The sequence below is a fragment of the Spodoptera frugiperda genome, chromosome 26 (assembly GCF_023101765.2).
Source record: "Spodoptera frugiperda isolate SF20-4 chromosome 26, AGI-APGP_CSIRO_Sfru_2.0, whole genome shotgun sequence".
Lineage (NCBI taxonomy): Eukaryota > Metazoa > Arthropoda > Insecta > Lepidoptera > Noctuidae > Spodoptera > Spodoptera frugiperda.
Window position 1 is genome coordinate 9,694,163 of NC_064237.1, and position 22,435 is coordinate 9,716,597.

General features: G+C 36.8%; 2 protein-coding genes across 3 annotated transcripts; one reads left to right on the top strand and one right to left on the bottom strand.

The window, feature by feature from the left end:
* The first annotated feature begins 2,283 nt into the window (after positions 1 to 2,283).
* LOC118264749 (eukaryotic translation initiation factor 3 subunit D) lies at positions 2,284 to 10,733 on the top strand. Its single transcript, XM_035577370.2, has 10 exons — positions 2,284 to 2,567; positions 2,881 to 3,089; positions 3,762 to 3,915; positions 6,068 to 6,177; positions 6,568 to 6,706; positions 7,053 to 7,213; positions 7,659 to 7,790; positions 8,146 to 8,352; positions 9,896 to 10,091; positions 10,362 to 10,733. The coding sequence occupies exons 1-10, from the start codon at positions 2,375 to 2,377 to the stop codon at positions 10,520 to 10,522; spliced, it is 1,662 nt and encodes a 553-aa protein (XP_035433263.1). The 5' UTR covers positions 2,284 to 2,374; the 3' UTR covers positions 10,523 to 10,733.
* LOC118264156 (facilitated trehalose transporter Tret1-like) lies at positions 10,680 to 22,266 on the bottom strand. 2 transcript variants are annotated; one of them, XM_050704777.1, is made up of 8 exons: positions 21,858 to 22,264; positions 21,680 to 21,777; positions 19,047 to 19,181; positions 17,416 to 17,499; positions 16,368 to 16,646; positions 14,538 to 14,658; positions 12,100 to 12,231; positions 10,680 to 11,873 (listed from the first exon to the last, which is right to left on the bottom strand). In XM_050704777.1, the coding sequence occupies exons 1-8, from the start codon at positions 21,904 to 21,906 to the stop codon at positions 11,353 to 11,355; spliced, it is 1,419 nt and encodes a 472-aa protein (XP_050560734.1). In that variant the 5' UTR covers positions 21,907 to 22,264; the 3' UTR covers positions 10,680 to 11,352. The 2 variants fall into 2 exon arrangements, with proteins under 2 accessions (XP_050560734.1, XP_050560735.1); XM_050704778.1 differs by lacking the exon at positions 19,047 to 19,181 and having other exon boundaries at positions 21,858 to 22,266.
* Positions 22,267 to 22,435: the final 169 nt, after the last annotated feature.

Sequence of the window (22,435 nt, forward strand, 5' to 3'; positions counted from 1 at the left end):
TCTCTCTCGCTTCACCCAAGGCAAAGATTGAGAGAGAGAGAGAGAGATTTAGCCCCTTAAAGAAATGGAAGGTCCTGCTTCCAATTAGTCGGTTTTTATTACAAGATTTAATCGACCTGCATGTTATTACAACGTCACGCCTATTGTTTCTGAATTTATATTGTAACAGGACGAGACGTGGACATCGTATTTTAGGACTGTGTACTTGCCATTACAATGTGTACCTTACTGCCGCACTCAGAGACTTTTAATGATTACTAAAACTATTCCTTAGTAACGATTTTGTATCGAAAACAATTGCTAAGGATTGGGTTAAGTAACCGTTAAATAGAGTCATTTAATGGTTACTTAACTGTGTGGCAGTTAGATTGGATTGCTTGCTTGTTTATTAAAACTATAAAAGCTTAGGTAATCCGTAGGGGCAGTGTAACTATACTCAAGATATCCTAATAGGCTACCCCATTTATTATTTATTGATTATTTTAAATTATTATACACGTATTTTTTCTCACGGAAACAAATACTTTCAAAGATAATATTGATTTGAAATATTGCGTGACGTCACTTCTAGGTAAATTTTATAAGTAGAAATGACATTTTTGCTCTCAACTTTAATTTGTATTGTTATCTAATGTGACAAAATAAAAAAATACGTGTCTAATATTTATTCATTACCTAACTGACGGACTGAATAGATTTTTAATTTTCATACCCTGTCATCATCCCTATTGGTTTATCTGTCCCCATTATAATATGAGAAAGTCTATTGTCATATTTTGAACCTTCGTGTTTTTATGAATAAAATGGTTTATTCAGGGGATACCATAACGGAAAAGATTGTATCTTAAACTTCATGTTAGGTATTTTAAATTGAATTTATCTTATTAATTCGATCTAATTTACTACATAGACAAGTACAGTAGCCGATCGCTCTACCTTTGCGCACAGCTTTTCGCTTACCGTATATCAACAAATGTTGCCAAGTATCAGATAACAACATTGAAATATTTTGTCAACTGATAAAGTCACAAATATTGTGCTCTAATTATGACGTAAAGATTTCAGCATACAATAAAAAGTACAGGCTTAAGTAAATTATGACCGGTATTTGATTAAAATATAATTATCCTTTATTTATTATAAAACAAAGTCCCGTGCCGGTTTTCTGTTCGTGAAATTTTGTGTCGGAAATTTTCTGCAGGGAAAGAATAAAAGAAAATTAGAATTACCTATTGTAATTAGAAGTACCTACTGTACTATATGTATATTAGTATAACCATGTAGGTACATATTATTATGTTGTGGAAACCTGACTGTTGCCATGTTGTGCAACGAATCGCGGATGCCAATTCCTGCATGGAACAAGAATTTAAGTAAAGTGATTAATGTGAACCACAAATTGTTTTTCAATATGTTATTGTATAGGTTTTGTGAGTAGTTGTTTGTAAACGCGTCTACGATCTAGGTCTCCACGGTCCACGACACAGGAATACTAAATTTAAATGTTTTGAACATCAAAGTTTTATTGACAAAAAATTAATAATGGCCCACGTTGTTTTTTAATAATTATAGTCATCATTATCATTGCAATCAGACGCGTACTGCTAAACAAAGGGCTTCGTTTTAGTCCTACGCCACATCGAACGATAGCTCGCCAACTGCATTCATTGAGTCCCCACGATTCTAATGATGTCGTCAGTCCACCCAGCAAAAGACCTGCCGCAGATTGCAAAGGTCCGTAGTCCGAAATCGCCACTCGAGCCTGTTAATTCATTCCACTTAAAACGAAACATAAATAAAAGGTTTATCAATATCAATGAATGACATTGTTCTTTAGTTTATACTCAAATAAAATGTTTCGTCGTTATTCTTAGAATTCTGCAAACTGAATATTTATAGATTAACAAAGACTGAATTTGTTTTATGTCCCAAATTATACGTAACTCTATTTGAAATAATATAAAGTAAACAAAAGAACAATAGCCGCTTGTTATGTTAGATATCGTTTTTTTTTTTAATGTTTGTTAAGCAACTGTTTAATCCGATTAGTTATTTCTTTCTGCCTACTCTCAAAGCGTCCGCCCGACTTTATATAAAATGTTTTTAATTACCTATTATTTAGGAAAGATACTTAAATTTTAACACACTTTTATTATTGTTTTTTATTATTCAGTTCTGTTTGTTTATTTATTTTCATTTCGTATTTTTTTGTAATGACAACAATTTTACAGAAGCAAAAAGACTTATACTCATGTCATGTTTTATATTGTCAGTCAACTTAACAAAAAAAAGTCATTTCGAAAGTGTCGTGTGGCATTGGTGTATCTTCATGTTGAATTATCGCTAAAATTTAATATTCTATTGAATAGTTACAATGTCGGAGCATGTGTTACCGGCCGAAGAGCCGATTAGATTTGTAGCTCCAATAATTCAAGATAATCCCACAGGATGGGGCCCCGCCGAAATGCCGGAGCAATTTCGAGACATGCCTTACCAACCTTTCAGTAAAGGTGATCGTTTGGGTAAAATAAGTGATTGGACTGTCGTACAGGACAAGAAATATCAAAGTAAGTTTAATACTTTATACAACTTCTGTTTACAACTCTGAAATATTGTTCAAAAAGTTAATATTCTTTGAGGTTATGATGACGTTTTTTGCAACAGCATTTCTTGGTCTTATGCTGAACCATAGTGTATAGAAGTGACAGTAGATCTTATTGAGACGACTTCTGAGAGTTTAAATACAGATAAATTGTGAAACAAATGTATGTGATATGATACATTATGACAGAGTAACCTACTCTAATATTGGTGTTAATTTCTCAAATCAAATAAATAACATATTGCTACCCATTCTAATTGAGTTTCATTAATTTTCAGATAAGTATGCCTCTCAATTCGGCGCTGGTTCGTCGTACGCATACTTCCACGATGAAGATGAGAGTACTTTCCATCTGGTGGATACTACAAGGGTGCAGAAGCCTCCATACCAGCGTGGCCGTGCTCGCGGACAGAGGGGCCGCGGTGCCAGGGGCGCGCGCACGCCAGGCGGCATGACTACCCTCAACAAGGGTAACTACATGAGGAATGTAAGTTATTTACTCTCTACACCATAAACTTACATAATTTTAGTACCATTCAGTTTTTGTAACTAACTATAATGTCATATACTTGATGAATTATGAGTACTTGGGTTGTCATGGTAAAGTTGTCCATTAATGAAACCAGCTGAACATTCCAAATATTGAATCATATAGAAAACAATAAATGAGTAAACCTTCCAATTCAATTAAAATGATTGAGTTGAAAATACATAAAAAGTTAAGCTTAGCTAAGAAATATACTTTCATATATAATATTAGTGGGGATTTATATGCTTTACTACAATATAATGACAGGATTATGTGATTATTTTCACCAAAAACATAATGTTGTTTATGTACTAACTTTTAACATTTTTTCATAAGAGAGTTAACTTTACAAAATTCATAAATAATCCTTTGACTGAAAACAGAAAGGTTTTGTTTGAGTTTAGAAAGGTTTTGTTTAATGAGATCGAAACAAAATCACATTCAGCACTCTGAGATGTTTTGATCTTGTTAAACATATAGTAAACTCGTACTGACCCCACACTAAGGTCCCAAAAATCTGTTGAAAGCGAGCTGTTCTTACAACACTGGTCAGTGATGTCCAGATTAACAGCTAACATGTCAATTTTGATGCAAACTGAAGTGTTAATTTCTAATTTTCTTTAATCCTAGCAACGGGATCGTAAACTTGGCAAGAGGTGGGGCCAGAGAGGTGCTCCGATGAAGATCCGTGATGCTTCCGTCACTGTACGACCTACCTGGGTCACCATTGAGGACATGGACTTCCCTCGTCTCGCTAAGTTGTCTTTGCCAGGAATTAAAGAAGGTACAGTATCAGTTTATTAATTTATGATCCAACAACTATTGCTTGTAATAATTTTAATGAACATTGATCAGTCCCTATTTTTACCGACTTCACAAAAAGGAGGAGGTACTATGTTCGGCTGTTTGTATGTTTTTTTTTTTTTTTTTTTTTGTATGTTTGTTCATCGAATACTCCGTCAATTGTTGACGGATTTTCAAAATTCTTTTTTTGTTCGAAAGTAGATAGTTCTGAGGTGGTCCCATTGTCACCAAGTTAGGATCTGATGATGGGATCTTAGAGAAATCGAGGGAACTCCTCAAATATTATAGGGAACTATATAGTGATTTTGGTATAATCATCTAGAATTGAAGCATTTACAGTCAAAAAGTAACCTTTGAAGAGGTGGAACTGATGAAGAAGACCAGAAATGGCCAATGGAACTTCATACTCACATAGAAATCACAATAAAGTTACACTCCGTCAATTGTCGACGGATTTTCAAAATTCTTTTTTTGTTCGAAAGGAGATAGTTCTGAGGTGGTCCCGTTGTTACCAAGTTAGGATCTGATGATGGGATCTTAGAGAAATCGAGGGAACTCCTCAAATATTATAGGGAACTATATAGCGATTTTGGTATAATCATCTAGAATTGAAGCATTTACAGTCAAAAAGTAACCTTTGAAGAGGTGGAACTGATGAAGAAGACAGAAATGGCCAATGGAACTTCATACTCACAAGAAATCACAATAAAGTTATACTCCGTCAATTGTCGACGAATTTTCAAAATTCTTTTTTTGTTCGGAAGTAGATAGTTCTGAGGTGGTCCCATTGTCACCAAGTTAGAATCTGATGATGGGATCTTAGAAAAATCGAGGGAACTCCTCAAATATTATGGGGAACTATATAGTGATTTTGGTATATTCATCTAGGATTGAAGCATTTACAGTCAAAAAGTAACCTTTGAAGAGGTGGAACTGATGAAGAAGACAGAAATGGCCAATGGAACTTCATACTCACATAGAAATCACAATAAAGTTAATTAAGTGACTGTGACAATACAAATAAATAAAGTAGTTATTGAGATAGAGAATTTTACATGATTTTAACCGACTTTTTAACTAAAAAGTGTGAAATAAAATACTTTTTACAAAAAAAAATAAACCGACTTCACTAAAAAAGTTAAAAATAACTTTAATTTCGGAAGTCGGTGTAACAAACAAATAATACCGAGAAACACCGACTTCCGAAATTAAAGTTATTTTTAACTTTTTTAGTGAAGTCGGTTTATTGTCCTTTGAGTTATTTTGCCTTTCTTTTTAATATTGTACAGCCCTTAATATACTGTAAATTAAGTTTATATAAGTCAGCTAGATGTTTAGTAGTAGTAGCAGCTCAGAACTATTATTATTTTTGAATAAAACCAAACCAAGTAGTAATCTACTGATGGATTTGGCAACATTATTATCTAACTGTCCAAACTATAATTATTATGTCATGTTAAAAGTATTCAACTAAAATTACCTAAATCCCACTAACATGTTCTTCTTAGTCGATACACTCTTGGCAGAGTGGTTGTGGTCGTTATGTAGGTTTAGCGGAAAGCTTGACCATTGGTCACTACTCCTCACACACTGCTGTTTTCCTCGTGCATTCTAACCAATGTATTATACTATTCCAATTGGCTGGCTTAGCACAATTTTTGTTTAATTTTTTATCTCACTTAATATATTTAATTTTAGTGTAGTTAGATTATGGTAATTATTCACTGGCTGTATATTTTACTTTATTCACTATTACAATGATACTAGATTATTAAGTGATGTGGTGACCACACCCATACTGTTCATGAGAATGTCGTTTTCAGACGCCGTCAGAATATCGTTTTCCCTTAGTACGAGTTGCCTTTACGTTTATAGTAATCGAAACGAGAACGCGTTCAGTCCCTCTGATCGTTGGTTTAATGGATACCGCCAATCAGAGCGCCGAACGCGCTATCGTTTCGATTACTTTAAACATACAGCAAAATCATACTAACGGTATTGTCCACTGCTGAACATAGGCCTCTCCAATAACTTACCACTAACACAGTATATAATTTTGATATTTATACTGTGCCACTGAGCTACTTGCAACCATATTTAATTTTATCTATTCTACTTTGAAATTGTTACAGGTGAAGACATCGTGTGCTGTGGTACATTGGAGTACTATGACAAAGGCTACGATCGTGTCAATGTGAAACACGAGAAGGCGCTGCAGCGTATCGATCGTATCTTCCATACGGTAAATACACAATAATATAAAACTTTTTATTCTGAGCCAGGGGTAGCCTAAGAAAGATTATTTGATTATTTCGGAATTGAATGTCTCTCATGACACTACACAATAGCATGCTCAACTGGGTTCAACTGAGCATACATGATCATAAGTCCATAGGGTAAAAAAAGTCCATAGGGTTAAGTTGAAACCATTTATGTTGCGGTTACTATTAAATTTACATCTTTATCCCAATGGGCTTACGATTCGATACCCCATAATAAATAAAGTTTACAATAAATTTAGACTATGTGCTTTATTTTTTTATTGGAAGTAATAAAACAATAATAAATAGGTAACTGAAAACATTTTATTCACTTCTTATATCCTAATTAATTGTTTTACACATTGTTGTAGGTGACTACTACTGACGACCCTGTGATCCGACGGCTCAGTAAGACGGTGGGCACGGTGTACGCCACCGACGCCATCCTGGCCACCATCATGTGCTGCACCCGCTCCAACTACTCCTGGGATATTGTCATTGAGAAGATTGGTATGTAGCTAAACTATTAACACATAAATATTTATAGAATTACTGCCATACTCAGTTATATAACCCATGATATGCTGGAACGCAGCTCTACACAAGACAACAACTGTGTTTTCTATTCAGGTGCATATACTGACAGAGGTTAATGTATACTCAATCCAGTCCTTAGGATTTATTTTTGGAACAAATCGTTATTACATAAACAACAAGTTTACGAACATGCAATTTCATCTGCACATGACACCCGTTGCGTGGCAGCCGGTTGCCCAGCCACCGCGCCAACCATGCAGAATTGCAGTGTTACCACGTTTTTCTTTTAATTTACATAATTGCTATTTGTTTCATAAAGGTGACAAGCTGTTCTTCGACAAGCGTGACAACACTGAATTTGACTTGTTGACTGTGAACGAGACCTCGGTGGAGCCGCCGACTGATGATGGCAACTCCATCAACTCGCCGCGTAACCTCGCGCTCGAAGCTACATTCATCAACCACAACTTCAGCCAACAGGTCAGATATTTATATTCCCATTTTGATCTAAGTAATAAGCAAATGCAACAAGTACATTATACATGAGAAGCTGGAAGTTAGTTAGTATTCTGAACACAATACCAAAACAAGCAGAGCTGCTCAAATTAACATCTTGAACTGGATTTTTAAAAACTTTTAAACAATGTGCAAATATGTATTATGTTTTAAATGCACTGCATACAATTTATAAAACATGTAAGTTTTACAATACTCTCTACATACAGAATCTATGAAGATAATATGTCAACAATTTGTGTATCACACAAAAAAATGTTCCATGCGGAAGTCTATCGCACGTCGCGTTGTGCAATGCCCAGCCACTGCGCCAATCGTACAGCCTAACAAGTTTAATAAAACCAAAGACATCAGTCTTTGGTTTAATTAAATACTGATATAGCTAATTTACTGTTTAATTAATCTACAGGTATTGAAGAATGGTTCCAACGAGCCCAAGTACAAGTTCCCCGAGCCAAATCCGTTTGTGTCTGAGGAGGAAGAAGGTGAGGTAGCCTCCGTAGGGTACCGCTACCGCAAGTGGAACCTTAACAATGGAGTGGTAAGTTGTATATTTGACTACATATAACTTTAAATCAAATATTCGGTATCTCTTGGTTATAAGTTCCGACATAGCTCAAAATTAGTCTGACACTCTCAAATATTATATAAGACTAAAACATAAAATGTATCACCTACTAAATACAGTTACAAACTCCATTATAATATGTAAAATACTATATCTTACTTAGCAGTTGAGTTTGAAATAATTATAGCAACGAAACAATAGTAAATCTAATATGATAACAATTTTTCAGACTTTGTACAGTGTATAGTGGCATTACTTGCCATAATGTGCACCTCTGCCTACCCCTTCGGAAATTAAAGGCGTGACGATATGTATGTATGTTTTTCAGACTTTGGTAGCTAGATGCGAACATGACGCTGTGATGCAGGGGCCTCAGAATGAGACCCAGTTCTTGAGCATCAAGGCTCTGAACGAATGGGACTCTAAGCTGGCCAACGGAGTGGAGTGGCGTCAGAAACTCGACACCCAACGTGGTGCCGTACTCGCTAACGAGCTGAGGAACAACTCCTGCAAGCTTGCCAAGTGGACCGTGCAGGTATGAACAAGTCAAAATAAGTGTGTCTATTATTTGCCTAACATAATATCGATAGATGGAAACTGAAACCGATAAAAAACACCCGTGCTGTGGTTCTGTAAAAGGTTTTGGTTAAAGAATGTCTCTCTTTTTTGTTTGTTATTAATTATAACACATTTTATTTATCAGTTTATTGGTAAACTGGTCATATTGCCAACAGATTACCACGGCTTATGTAAATTTTAGCATTCAATATAGTAAATTGTCAAACACGAGATCCCAAGCAAGGCTCGGATACTGGTTAAATTTTCAAACCGCTATTATGTACTTGTACGCAAAACCTTTTAGAGCGAGATCCCAGAGCTGTCAGACATATCTTATTTTTACAAGCATTTAACCTTCGGCTTATAGTAGTCTTGTATATACTTTTTAATGCCTTAATGTTTGTAAAGCTTGCCGAGTGACACCTGTGCAGGTACCAGTTGAGAAAGGTAACTAAAACTTAGACTCACTTAACTTAAATTTTTATGTCTGATTTTAATATATGTTTTGTAGAATATTACTCTGAAATCATATTAAAAAAATCAGACATTTTCCATGGACCAAAACTTTTATCAGACGCTTTAAAGCTCTAAAAAATAGTGCGCCTTACAAAATTGTAATAGCAATATATGTGAGGTTGGAGAGAAATATCTTTTCGACAAAGCAGTAGCACATTTGTAACATTCACGATGGTAATCACGTTCGTGCAAATTATCTGGTAAAACTATGATGATTTGTACTACTGTTTTGCATTACAGGGGCACCATATATTGCTATTACAATTTTGTAAGGCGCACTATTTTTTAGAGCTTTAAGCCGTCTGATAAAAGTTTTGGTCCATGGAAAGTGTCTGATTTTTTTAATATGATTTCAAAGTAATTATATTCTACAAAACATATATAAAAATCAGACATAAAAATTTACGTTAAGTGAGTCTAATTTTTAGTTACCTTTCTCACCTGGTACCTGCGCAGGTGTCACTCGGCAAGCTTTACAAACATTAAGGCATTAAAAAGTATATACAAGACTACTGTAAGCCGAAGGTTAAATGCTTGTAAAAATAAGATATGTCTGACAGCTCTGGGATCTCGGACCATTACATTGGGTTTCGTTCGCGAAACCGGTTTTTTTAAACCGGTATTTGGAACAGTATTTTCATAAAGGTTTTTTCGGATTAAACGGTTTAGAGCAATAAAAACCGGTTAATACGTCGCACATCAAAGAAACGCCCCGCGCTGTTCAGATTATATTCAATAATAATATTTCAACGCGTGTACCGACATGCCCCTCGTCGAATAAACCGGTTAATTTAGGTTAAATAAAGTTCTTTAAATGTTCACGTTCTTAAGAAAAGTTCGGAGGAAAACCGATATAAACCGGTATTTTTTAAACCGGTTCCGAGCCTTAATCTCAAGGGATCGAGACAGTAAAAACTTGAATCAGATGCAGGAATGCTAAAGTCATTTTTGCGGCCAACACCGGTACTAAAATCTAATTCTATATTATTTTTATAATTTTACAGGCTCTGCTAGCGGGCTCCGATCAGATCAAGTTCGGTTACGTGTCCCGCGCCCAAGTGCGTGACAACTCTCGCCACGTGATCCTCGGCACGCAACAGTTCAAGCCGCACGAGTTTGCGGCACAGATCAACCTGTCCATGGACAACGCTTGGGGCATCCTACGGTGCATCATCGACATCTGTATGAAGCAGAAAGATGGTAAGTATTTCATAATAACCTTATACAAGGATTTTCTCCTGTGTCGTTGATGAGCCGGAACAACAATTTGTGGAGCACACAGTTGTTCCGTGTGAATCGAACCCGCGATACGTTACATAGCACCCGATTGCCTAACCAATGTGCTTGTCAACTTTATAGTTTTGGAATAGAAATAAAAATTCGATGACAAAAATTTACAGATCCAAGTAACTTGATCTTCTAGCGATATGTTCTTAAACACCATACTATCATGAAATTTAAATATTCCAGGTAAATATCTAATCATGAAGGATCCCAACAAGCCTCTGATCCGCCTGTACGACATCCCGGACAATACTTTCGAGTCGGACGCCTCGGAGGAGAGCGGAGACGAACAAGCAGACACTCCCTTCGCACCACTCTACTCCTACGGGAACACCAAGAGAATTTAGACCTACCATATTATTATAATATTCAACTCTAAAGACATTTCTTCAAAGTCTATTCTCTCTTGTACTCCCGTTCTATTATTGTATAGCTGTTAATAGACTCCACATCTTCCGGAAGCGTGGCAATCTGTATAGGGTTGCCATTAATATAAGGTTCAGGTAATCAGTATGTATTTCATATTTTTATTCAGCCGAATACAATTTTATAGTCACATTTTGGTTTTTATTTTGATCTGCAGACAGTCTTTTCATATTACTACTTATTCTAGATCATAACTAGATAAACTTATTTGTTTTGTACAACGTTTGACAACAACCAATTACAACTTTTTATAACAATGCATGTAAATGTACAGTTTATAACAATACCTAATTACATATACTTAAACAAACTTTAATAAATTTTACTAAAACAAAAATGCCTCTTGGAGTGTAAATCTTTTACGAAATAACAGATACGGTTATTTCATTGGCCACAAAATACAATTATCGGCTTGTTCTCCCGAGACATAACTATGAGTCCTTGAGTAATGAGCGCGTGCTTATTTTCCTTTCAAACATCTATGTATGTACTATCGTTTCTCACACTTTGGAGTTGTTAAATACTATTCTCACGGCGAAAGTTTGAACAAATAGTAATGTCGCGGGAAATCATCAAAAATCTTTATCATGCACCACTCACGTTTAAAATACTTTTTTTTTTTGAGGGGAATATCATCCAATGACTTCTCCCGCCTTGGGCGAGGCGAGAGGCAGTGTCAGACTCTTACTGACTAAAAACCACCCCGTTCCTTACGCTTACGTTTAAAATACTGGAATGCATAATCTTCTCACTAGGCCTTTTCAATTTTCTCTGTATTCAGTGCTTGCGCCTCGGGACGCTGGTCTTGTATGTTAGTTGTAACCTCTTCTAAAGTTTTACCTTTCGTCTCTGGTACAAAGAAATAAATAAAGAATACACCGACGTAGCCTATAAAGGCGAAAGACCAGAAGACCATGTAATGGCCGCAAGCATCTTTCATTTGCTGGTAACATTTTGTGACTAGGAAACTTAGGATACAGGCTAACATTGTGGCCGTGCTTGAAGCTACACCTTTGACGTTGACCGGGAACAACTCTGCTTGAAGTACGTAAGGTAGGTTCCCAACACCAACTGCGTAGAGGACGTTGAACCCTAGAATACCGACGAGTGGCATCCAGGAGATGGCCCGGGAAGTTTCCTCGCTGACTTGTACCGTATCCTGGAGGAAGAAGTATAGGCCTACTAGTGTCATGGCAACTGACACTCCGAGACAAGATATGGACAGAAGAATTCGCCGCCCGAACCATCTTGACAAGAATGTTGCGCCGATACCTGGAAATAGAAGCAGGTAATTTTTATAAGGATGAAATACAGCTTTCTGAAGAGTTGTGTCATATCTAAATGTAATTGTATATCTCTACAGTAGGTATAAGGGTTACGAATTATGGAAGGTAGATGGGCCTGTCGATTTTGAGAAAAGATGTGTTAAAACGCACACTGATCTGTAGTACAATGAAAAATATGTATATTTGATTTGTTTCTAAAAATGTGACAATACCTGCCCCCAACTGCACGAATCCATACACGATACTAGCGATGGGCCCCGACACGAAGTTGCTCTGTCTAAATATCGGCTCCAAATACGACTGTATTACTAAAATACCAGTCATGTACTGCAGTAGTTTCAACCCTGTAAGCAAAATAGGTGTAAGTAGTAGTGTCGATAAATAAAAAAAGTAAATGTACCATGTGCTACCTCCTGAAGTAATAATTTATCCCTATCGGACTTATTTTATCAGTCTAGGTATATTACTAAAACATTAAAAGTTAAAAGACTGATATTTACGCGTCTATCACTATTATACATACATATTACAATGTAATGACAACCAGTAACAATTCAAGCGAAGGACTTCTGATATCATACACGTACAGGGAGTACCTAAATATGTTCAAATGTACTTAGATAAATCTGATAAAAAAGTCATGTGTCATCACATATATGCAGAATACACTAATACTACCTACATACAACGTGTACCGTGTATGTTCTTCAATAAAGATAAATTTTAACTAACAACTTGTATTAACAAAGGTTTTGAGGGGGTCATCATCCAATGACTTCTCCCGCCTTAAGTAAGGCGAGAGGAAATGTCAGACTCAGGCTCTACTCCTGCTTTTCGAGACGGAGCCCCAGTAACCCGTAGTTAGTCGGAGATCCGGGTTCACATTAGCCCTACTGCGCGGAACACGACGCGCCCTGCGCACTGGTGGTTAGGTACATGGTAGAGCTGCATTGGGCTCCTGTCTACCGTTTCGGAAAATAAAACGAGTGATTTTATGTTAGTATCATAAATATAACAAATTCATTGGCTTAAGTAGCGTTCGCCATTCTCATAGTCATAGGATAATAGGATCTTTTTCCAGACCAAATTACCAATAGCAAAGATCCCAGTTACAATTCGAAGTTGAACGTAATGTTATTGTATTCGATCTAGTCTCTCCTTTGACGACTGACGCAAGGCCTTCTAAAAGGCGGAAGAACAAACAAATCCTATGAGTTCTCTTAAATACACACGGAATTATTTTCAAATAAGAAACTACAAACATTGATAATGAACGACCTTATCATCGCGTTTAGTTAGTTGTTAATGTTATTATGATGTAAAAGTTATGTTGTATAAGCAAAGAGTATAATAAGTACCTATAGGTGTATAAGAAAAAAAAACAATCCTCCAAACATATTAATTCCTCCTTTTTTTGAAGTCGATCCAGGAGAGTTCCAAGCACGAATGCTAAAGGTAACCGGTCTATCCTTTGAGCATCAAAAGGCGTAGGTATTAAGGTAACATTAGTGTTAAAATTTACGATGATAGTTACGTGTCTTTTTTCCGTGAGGAAACCTTCAAAAATTCCCTAGTTTTTAAGGAGAAAGACTAGGAAGTATGAAATTACCTTACTAAATTTCACCACCATCAGCGACTATAAACTGCAATTAGTGGTCCCTAGAGTCTAGAGCCCTTACTGTGCAACGACTGTTACGTCTTAGAGCAGTATCTAGGCCCTAGATAGTGCTCTCCCTATAATCTCTCTAAGATAGAAATCTCCCTAGTCTAGAGAGACTTCTACTGCGGTTACTGCCGTTGCATACAAACAATCAATAAATAATTTATCGAGTAATTAAAGACAGACCAGACTAGGCTTATCTAATCAGCCGGTGTAAGTCACACCACGGATGAGAAAGGGTCAAGAGTCAATACTTGTACTTTGTATGGCTCATTGTTGTGGGGTACCAACGTGAAAGGCCCGGTTCATGATACACCAATGATATATGATCTGTTTGCTTCGTTGGTCAACTTATTACAAGCCCCATGTGCTACTGCGAAGTCAGAACTCTCAAACTCAAAAAATAGGTGAATGAATTGTGATATTAGCATGTATTTCCTATGCTAGCTAAGGAGGAGGCGGGACACGGTGCAAAAGACCGTTGCCCCAGCCGTCGCAAAAGACACTCCGGACTCCAGCTCGAAAAGCAGGAGTAGGAACGGGGTGGTTTTTAGTCAGTAAAGTCGGACACTCCCTCTCGCCTCTCCCAAGGCGGGAGCAGACATTGGATTATTTTTCCCCCTAAAAAAGGTATGTATTTCCTAACTGCCTACTTATAGAATACATACCGTATCAGCCAACAAATTCTAAGATAAAACACCGGTAGGTATGTAAGCCTTCCTCAAGTTGAACGAATTTAAAACATCGTACGATGTGATGTCACGCGAGACAGTGACCTTATTTTCATTTGATAACATTCTACGCTAGACTTCGCGTCGTTATTTCCTACAAAGAGACTATCTTGGTAGGAAGCGCTTCTATGTACTTAGGACGCCAACGCCAAAGCAAATATAATATCTAATATTAACAATGTCTGTCTGCCGGTCAGGTTCTCTAGTGAAGCTATTTATATAAACTAGTTGTTTACTTAATGGGTACTTACATATTTACCTGTGACAATGTATACAGCCTTCCTATAACGCATGTTGGTCAGGAGTTCTCTCAACGTAGTTTTATTTTCCATGCTCTCTCTCACGTGTGCGCTCATTATATTCATCTGCTCTTCTAATAACTGAAAAATTAAAAACACTTTAAAGTCATCATATCAGCTATGAGATATTCACTGCTGCACTTGAGCTTCTCAATTACTTGTAGATCGGACTTCTTCAGCTTCCTAAGATATGCTTGCCATTGGCAAAGGCAAATTAAAAAGTAAAAGTTATCAATATTTTCTTATTCTATCCCTTTAACTGAATATTGAATCAATCGAAACAATGTAACAAAGAATTGTATTGTGAATCTGATTGAAAAAGAGTAACCTATGGAGTTTCTTGCTCGTTCTTCTCCATAGGAATCTACACTTTGGAACTAGCAAATAGCTTCACTAGAGGACTGACCGACAGAGTTAATATAAGTATTATTATTATATTTTGCTTTGACGTTCAAAAGTGGCTTCCTGATCTATTTAAAATAAATATTTTTTTTATTTTCACTTTGAATGTGACAAAACAACTTTCATTCTAGTAGGTACCTATGCCAGTTACGAATGCTACTATACAGCGAGGTTACTCAACTGGTTTCGAATCACGACCAGGATCCATCCCGCACGGACGACCGAATTATAAAATAACCTGGAGAACCGAGCTTTCCTGTTTGTGCATTGTTAGCACTTTTCATTTCATGAATTGTCAAGTAACAAAGCTAATGCAAGATGCATTTCCATACTGCCTGTAGCAGGAATTTCGAAAAAAAATCTTGGTCAACTTATTTTGACCGGGAAACAATAGTTGAATACAAATTAGAATAGCAGGTACCTAGATACCTAAACGACATCATAGTAACAAAATTTAGCACAAAATCGTGAGAAACAATTTATAACACATTCGTGCTGCTTGCAAAATTCAGTGATACGTTATCTGTGGTGCTATCGTGATTATTTGTTACGAGAAGGTCGGGTAATTCCGAGCTATTTCTAGTCGTCTGCACACTAAATATTTATCGCTATAGTAATGATCAAAGTTCAAAACCATCATCATCAACCAGCCGGTACACGTAAACTCAAAAGTCAAAACATTTATTTCAATTCATACTAATTAGGCACTTTTAAAACGTCAAATTGAATTGTCCGTCAGTCTGTCTGTCAGTGATGCTAGGTGCTCGTTCCAAAGCAGTAGCGTCGTGGTGGCCCCTAGGTCTAAAACGTCCCCTTCTCATGTACGGCCGCGGATTCGAAACTTAGTGACTTTTTCCCAGATATACCTATCTACCTACTTTCTAAGATTATAATTATCTCGAAACGGTGAAGGACAACATCGTGAGGAAACCCGAGCTTATAATTTCTAATTATAAGTTTGAGATATGAGATCGCCGACCCGCAATGAGCAAGCGTGGTGATTAATTCTCAAACCTTCACCGTGCGAGAACTGGGGCTTAGTCAAGAGTAGTCTGGGGCAAGAGGGATGGAGCTATACAACCTACCTAGCTCCGTCCCTCTTGCTCTGCCCAATGATCGACCATTCTGACACAATTGTAATAGCAGACTAAGGCCCCAGGCCTTTGGTCAGCAGTGGCCAGTTATAAGCTGTTGATATTGTTGTTGAGATTCCTGGAATAGTCGATCATTGAGTAGTGCAAGAGGGACGGAACTATGTAGGTTGTATAGCTCCTTCCCTCTTGCACTGCTCAATGATCGACTATTCTGACACAATTGTAATAGCAGACTAAAGGCCCTGTTTACGATGTTAATGAAGTCATTGGTAGTTACTAAGTATAGTTACTTACACTTTCCTCCTGATTTCCTTTTAGTCTCATGAACTCTTTCTTGGCAGCTTCTATTCTTCCATCCTTCAGATGATAGTAAGGCGACTCTGGTATCCAAAGACATAACAGCACGTAGCAGACGGGTATAATCAGTATGATACAATTCAAAGTTTTGTATGAAACAAAGGGACCAACGCTGTAGACTGTAAGACTTCCCAAGTTGTTCATCACTTGCACCGTCATACCTAAAGCTCCTCTTATCTCTTTGTCCGATATTTCTGTTACATATATCATTGTTACCTAAAAAAGATAGATTTTTTTATTACTAACATAGAAATAAGAGCCGAACGCTCGTGAAAGGTTTTTAAGGCAAAATTGACAAAACACAAATATTTCTGATTAATACGATCCACATACATACTATCTATATATTAATACGTGATGCAAAAACTTTGGACCGCTTTTTACGAAAATTGCGCGGACGTAGGAGCATAAAATTTGGTACACTTATAGTTTATGTGTAGGAGAAGTACAGAACGCTAATATTTTTCAAAAATAATGCTTATAAAGTACATTAAATCAATAAATAAAACATTACACACACATGCATAGTATCTGATCGTATTTGACAAAACGTCAAAATCGATAGACATTGCGATGATATTCTCACGTCACATATGAAAAGAGTTTTATAAAAGAGTTTGTTTGAGTTTGAGTTAAATAAAAATTATCCTTGAACGTATGTTAAGTGGTATTGTAAATTAAATCGTATATGGTCGAATTTCGACCACTAGGCGACCACTAGTTATTTTAATTATGTAATTAATGTACCTAATCAAAATATCTATTCTAGATAGAAAATATTTGTAGGTTGGTTTGTATTGAATAGCTTTCGAAACCACTGGGCATACCCACTTGAAACCATTTCATGTTTAAAAAGCTTAGGTAGTTACTATTCAAGGAATAACTCAGGCTACATTTTTTACCGATATTCCTACAGGATCGAGACTTAGTCGAACGAATTAAAATAGAGAGCTATTGAAAAATAAAAACGAAATATATATCTTACCACGGCAATAATACCAGTTGCGAGTCCCATCATAAACCTGGCCACATACATCAGTTCAGGCATAGTGGTGTTCAATAAGAGAGTCTGGAAGTAGACAAATTATAACAACATTTGTTTATCACATAGTATAAACATATCATCACTACATACTACTACAAACTATCACTACATGGTATAAAACAGAGTCGCTTTTTCTGTCCCTATTTCCCTTGTAAGCTTAAATATTTAAAACTACGTAACCGATTTTGATGCGGTTTTTTTTTTAAATAAAGTGATTCAAGATGAAGATTTTTTTATGTATAATACATGCACAATATATCACCATTGCACCCATGCGAAGCTAGGCCGGGTCGCTAGTTTTACATAAAATATCTTGGTACTGTAGACAAACAGTTAATATTTAGTTAAGTGATAATAATTTGTATCAAGGTGTTCGAGAAATCTTCTATGTGTCGACAACTGTAGATACAATTTTCATACATATTCAATAACACTGCTACATAATTATTGTGTAATTCTACTCTTTTTCCTCAAAAAGTAGGTGAAGTAAACAACGTACCTATTTTATAGCACATAGATAGGTTACCTAACCATTAGCCACATGTAAGCCTAGTAGGTACCTATAAATTATGTGAACAGCGTACACACATTGACTGTTTCCCAACTTCTTTCTCAAAGCTATTGCCAAAATAGTTTTCGAGATCAACCATGAGTCTCAACCGGATTAGACTACAGAAATTTTGATATGTATAAGGCCTCGGCCTCGAATTTTGCGGGCAGCGGGGCGGCGGCGGCGGCGGCGCGGCAGCGGCAGGATCTTATGCGTATAATCAAATGGACCGGTTTTCGAAAACAGCGGCGGCGGAGCGGCGCGGGAGCGGGCAACGAGCGGTGCACTCCAGTCAAGCGGTGACCGCCCGCGTTGCGCGTCTGCATTGTAGTATAGTGTTGTGTACCGGCATTTTTTTTGTGACGTATCAAAATGTCCTCGGACGTGCAAGAGCAAATGATTTCGGCAATCTTTGAGAGGACACCCATACGGAACAGCAAAGATGTGAACCATAAAAATAGAAGAAAAATTAACCAATTATGGGAAGAAATAAAAAACGAACCGAATATTGAAGACTAAAGCAAAAACTGAAATCACTCTTGATAGTTTCAAGAATAAAGTCAAAAGTTTCTACACTCATTCTAGTGTAGTCGTAGAATTTGTCGGGATTTTGTCTCTGTTCTTCATAATTTCGATAAAACTCGCCATTTATTTTCCTTGCCCTATAGTAGGTCTTCTTCTTTTGCCCACAGTAAATCGAGCGTTAGGAATAAATTTGAATCAAAAAGATTTCGTTCGCTAATAAAAACAAATATCTCGACAACACAACCACGAACACAACACTACACCGCTGTAGTGCCGCGCGATCTGCCCGCTAGTTTCGAGAACGGGTCCGCCGCCGCCGCCCCGCTCCCGCGCCGCCGCCGCCGCCGCCCCGCTGCCCGCAAAATTCGAGGCCGAGGCCTAATACATGCATAATAGATCACCCTTGCATCCATGCGAAGCTGGGAGGGAGGGTTGTTAGTAAGTACCTAAAATATAAAAATTAAAAAATGTAGAAAAGAGCCATGATGGAACGTACCGCACCTAAGAGGCCCGGCACGGCTGAGCCCAGAAATGTACGGCGACGTCCAGCCCTTTCGTTTAACACCTGCCCGAAGTAGCAACCGAGGAGTGCCCCAGCGGAGTGGAGAGACACCACCCATGATGTCTGCGTCTGTGTACAAACAATTTATAATGAACTAGCTACTTCCGCGCGGTTTCACCCGCTCTGCTTGGCTCCTATTCTCTCCTCGATAGATGCACTATTCAACACAAAAAGAATTATTCAAATCGGACCAGTAGTTCTGGAGATTAGCGCGTTCAAACAAACAAACTCTTCAGCTTTATAATATTTAGATAGATATAACGTCAGCGTAGCAGCGGGACAATCACCGCGTCGTGTGTCGCGGAATGATCCTCATGAATATGAGCCTCAAGCATGGCTTGAAACTAATCGAGTTCCTCGTCAAACAGTTACGAGAGTAAGCCGATAACATAATAATTAATTGAATATAGCGTATAGCGTTTTCCGTAGCTAAATGAGTTTAGGACAAAAATAGTAATTGTGAAAAAATAAACTCGAAAACGACCTCGAGTCAACAGTAACACGTAAATATAACAGTGTGGGCGGCTTGTTATGAGGTCATTGCCCCCGCAATTAGGGTGCGTTGGGGTAACATCGGACGGATTTTCGAATAGTTGCAAGGATGTTGCAAAAACTTTATTATCTCAATTTTGGTACACAGTAGATTAATGAAAAATAGTGGAAACGAATAATGATTAAACACAGTGTAATTTAAAATTTAATTTATTTATAAATACTTAATACTTTTTGCTCTGCAAGCCTATAAAATCAGGACAATTTTTTTTTAATGTGATGACGATTTGGCCGTCATGGGGTAAGTTCGGACAACAATTTAAAATAATTTCTAGTGCTAGGAGCACAAGGTGTATGAAAGGAACGTATTCGATCTTTCCTGTACTTTAACATGACATCACAAAAATTTACCTAATACAACAAATATAGATGTTCCAAATGATTCTTTTTTTTTTCGTTTAATTTGTCCGATCTTACCCCGCATACCAAATTTCAAAGAAATTGCGGTTTCTCAAAGTTTAGATTTATCCACAAGCATTTTTGAAGTGGCTGCATACGTGAGTTCACGTATTATTTATTTGCTACATGGCTAATTCCAGCGCTTCTTTTGTATAAGGGTGGCCCGCGAAGAGGTTCGGGATTATTTACGTGGCAATTGAAGATTGGAAAATCACCCCTAAGTAATTATTTAAAACGCGTGTTAAATTAAAATCATGTGTAACAAAAGTTTGACAATCACTGCCCATTTTCGAATAGGGATATTTTTGCCCGATCTTTACCCGACATGGGTAACACCGGATTTCAGCCTACAGAGGTAGTAGACAAATCTGGATTAGTTTTATCATATTATCACTGCTCAAAACTTAGTATTTAGGCAAAAACATGTCAAAATAAGCTATACTTTTGCTAAAATATGCAAATAAAAATGTAGGTGAAAGACCGGATAAACAAATATTTTATAAAATTTGCGTTTTTTCTAAAACGGCGCGGGTACACGTCTGTGTTGACCGGAGCGAGTGGTGGTCACCGCGGGGTGAGGCGGGACTTAATGACGTGCCACGCAATGTGATCAGCATTAAAAAATATTGCCAAATAAGTGAGATATTTGATTTGTACGTTCTTACCCCTCCGCCGATCTTACCCCAACGCACCTTAGCTGACATTATTAAGGGACTATTTCACGATTAAAACACTACGAAAAAATTATTAGCTACCTTAATACTGAAGGCATAATATTGTTTTGTCGGGAAAGTGGGTAGGTACTAAATTTAAATTCACGCTACACACATTGGAGATTTTTTTTTCAAGATAAATGAGGATACTTTGTTTGGTAGATAGATAGGATTGCTACATATGTATAACTAGTTACCTATACCTATGTTTTATAAATAGACAAGCGCCTGTGTTGTGACGTATAAACTGAGTTTAAAAACCTTTACTGTCATACCGTAATACGCATAATGATAATGATTATAATAATGAATGAAACGAACAACAAAGCCAATCATAACTTACTAAAACGTAGATGTTGGTAGCTAAATATACAGGACTAACGCCCGAATACTGAAACGCTACTCAATTTTAAGTTGCACCAATTTAAATGTATTTGTATCTCTATCTTTTATAAAGAATTTGTAGAGACAGAACTATTCTTGAGAGCGTCTTAAAATTGAGTGGCGTTTCAGTATTTGACAATAAATGATACAAGATGGATGTAGGACTAAAGACATTAAATCAATCACAATTAATTAGGTAGTTAAAATACTATGAATAGCCCACAGTTAGTACCTTCAGTATTATTGAAAAAGATATCAGACTCCACAAAACTATTGTCTCAGTACAATACTAATGCTTATTACTCGGTTCAATGAAGACAAACGATTAATAACGAGCACAGATGAATTTATCTGTATCGGTCCACAGCCGATACTGATTATTGTTTCAAATACCTAGTCGTTGTTTTCACTTAATAATTGCATGAGACGAATTGACATTGAAATGTATTAGGTAAGCTACTATGCAACTGTTTATCGTGAAGCTATATTCAACTGATTACCTACTAATAAAATACTTACATCAGTGATAATAACATTCGCTTCACCACTTTTGAACTTTGGAATCGCCGGCGACGACCACGCCAGTGTAGCTCCAGTGAATGTAAATGAGAACGCCGCTGAAGTTTAAATTTTAAAAGAATTCAAATAAAGAACACTTCATTTCAAATTTTCCCGCTACAACATGTTGTTTACTCACCGCACACGCCCGCCAAATATTGCACTTTTCTATTACTTTTATTCGACATTTTGGTTTTTTACGAAACCGAGAACGCTTAATAAGAATAATGTTACTATTTTGTAACGTCTAAAACAATTTCTTATCTAAATGAAAACTGTATTCGGTAACAACAACGAACGCGTATCTCTGCAATCAACTGTCAGGGTTGCGCTGCGCCGACGACGACGGCCGGTACCATAGGTATAAATGACATAAGTGTGCGAGTAGGCGGGAATACTGTTCAACATCGACTGAATTCACAATATCTAAACGCGGCAGAACTAAACACTATCTGTCGACGCACCTTATCATTGCAATATACTTGTATTGAGAGGGAAAGCTAAAAAAAATAGTCTTTGTTTCCACAATGATAAAACTGTTGACAATGTAGTGTAAGGTACTAAACTTCTTATTTCTGTCATGACTACATCTTATTTTACCTCCACTTCATAATTATTATCAGATCAGAAGTCACTTTTAATTTGAATCAAGATAAAATATTAATTATCATTTATTTTGAAACCTGAATAAAATAATTAAAGTTTTATATTATTATC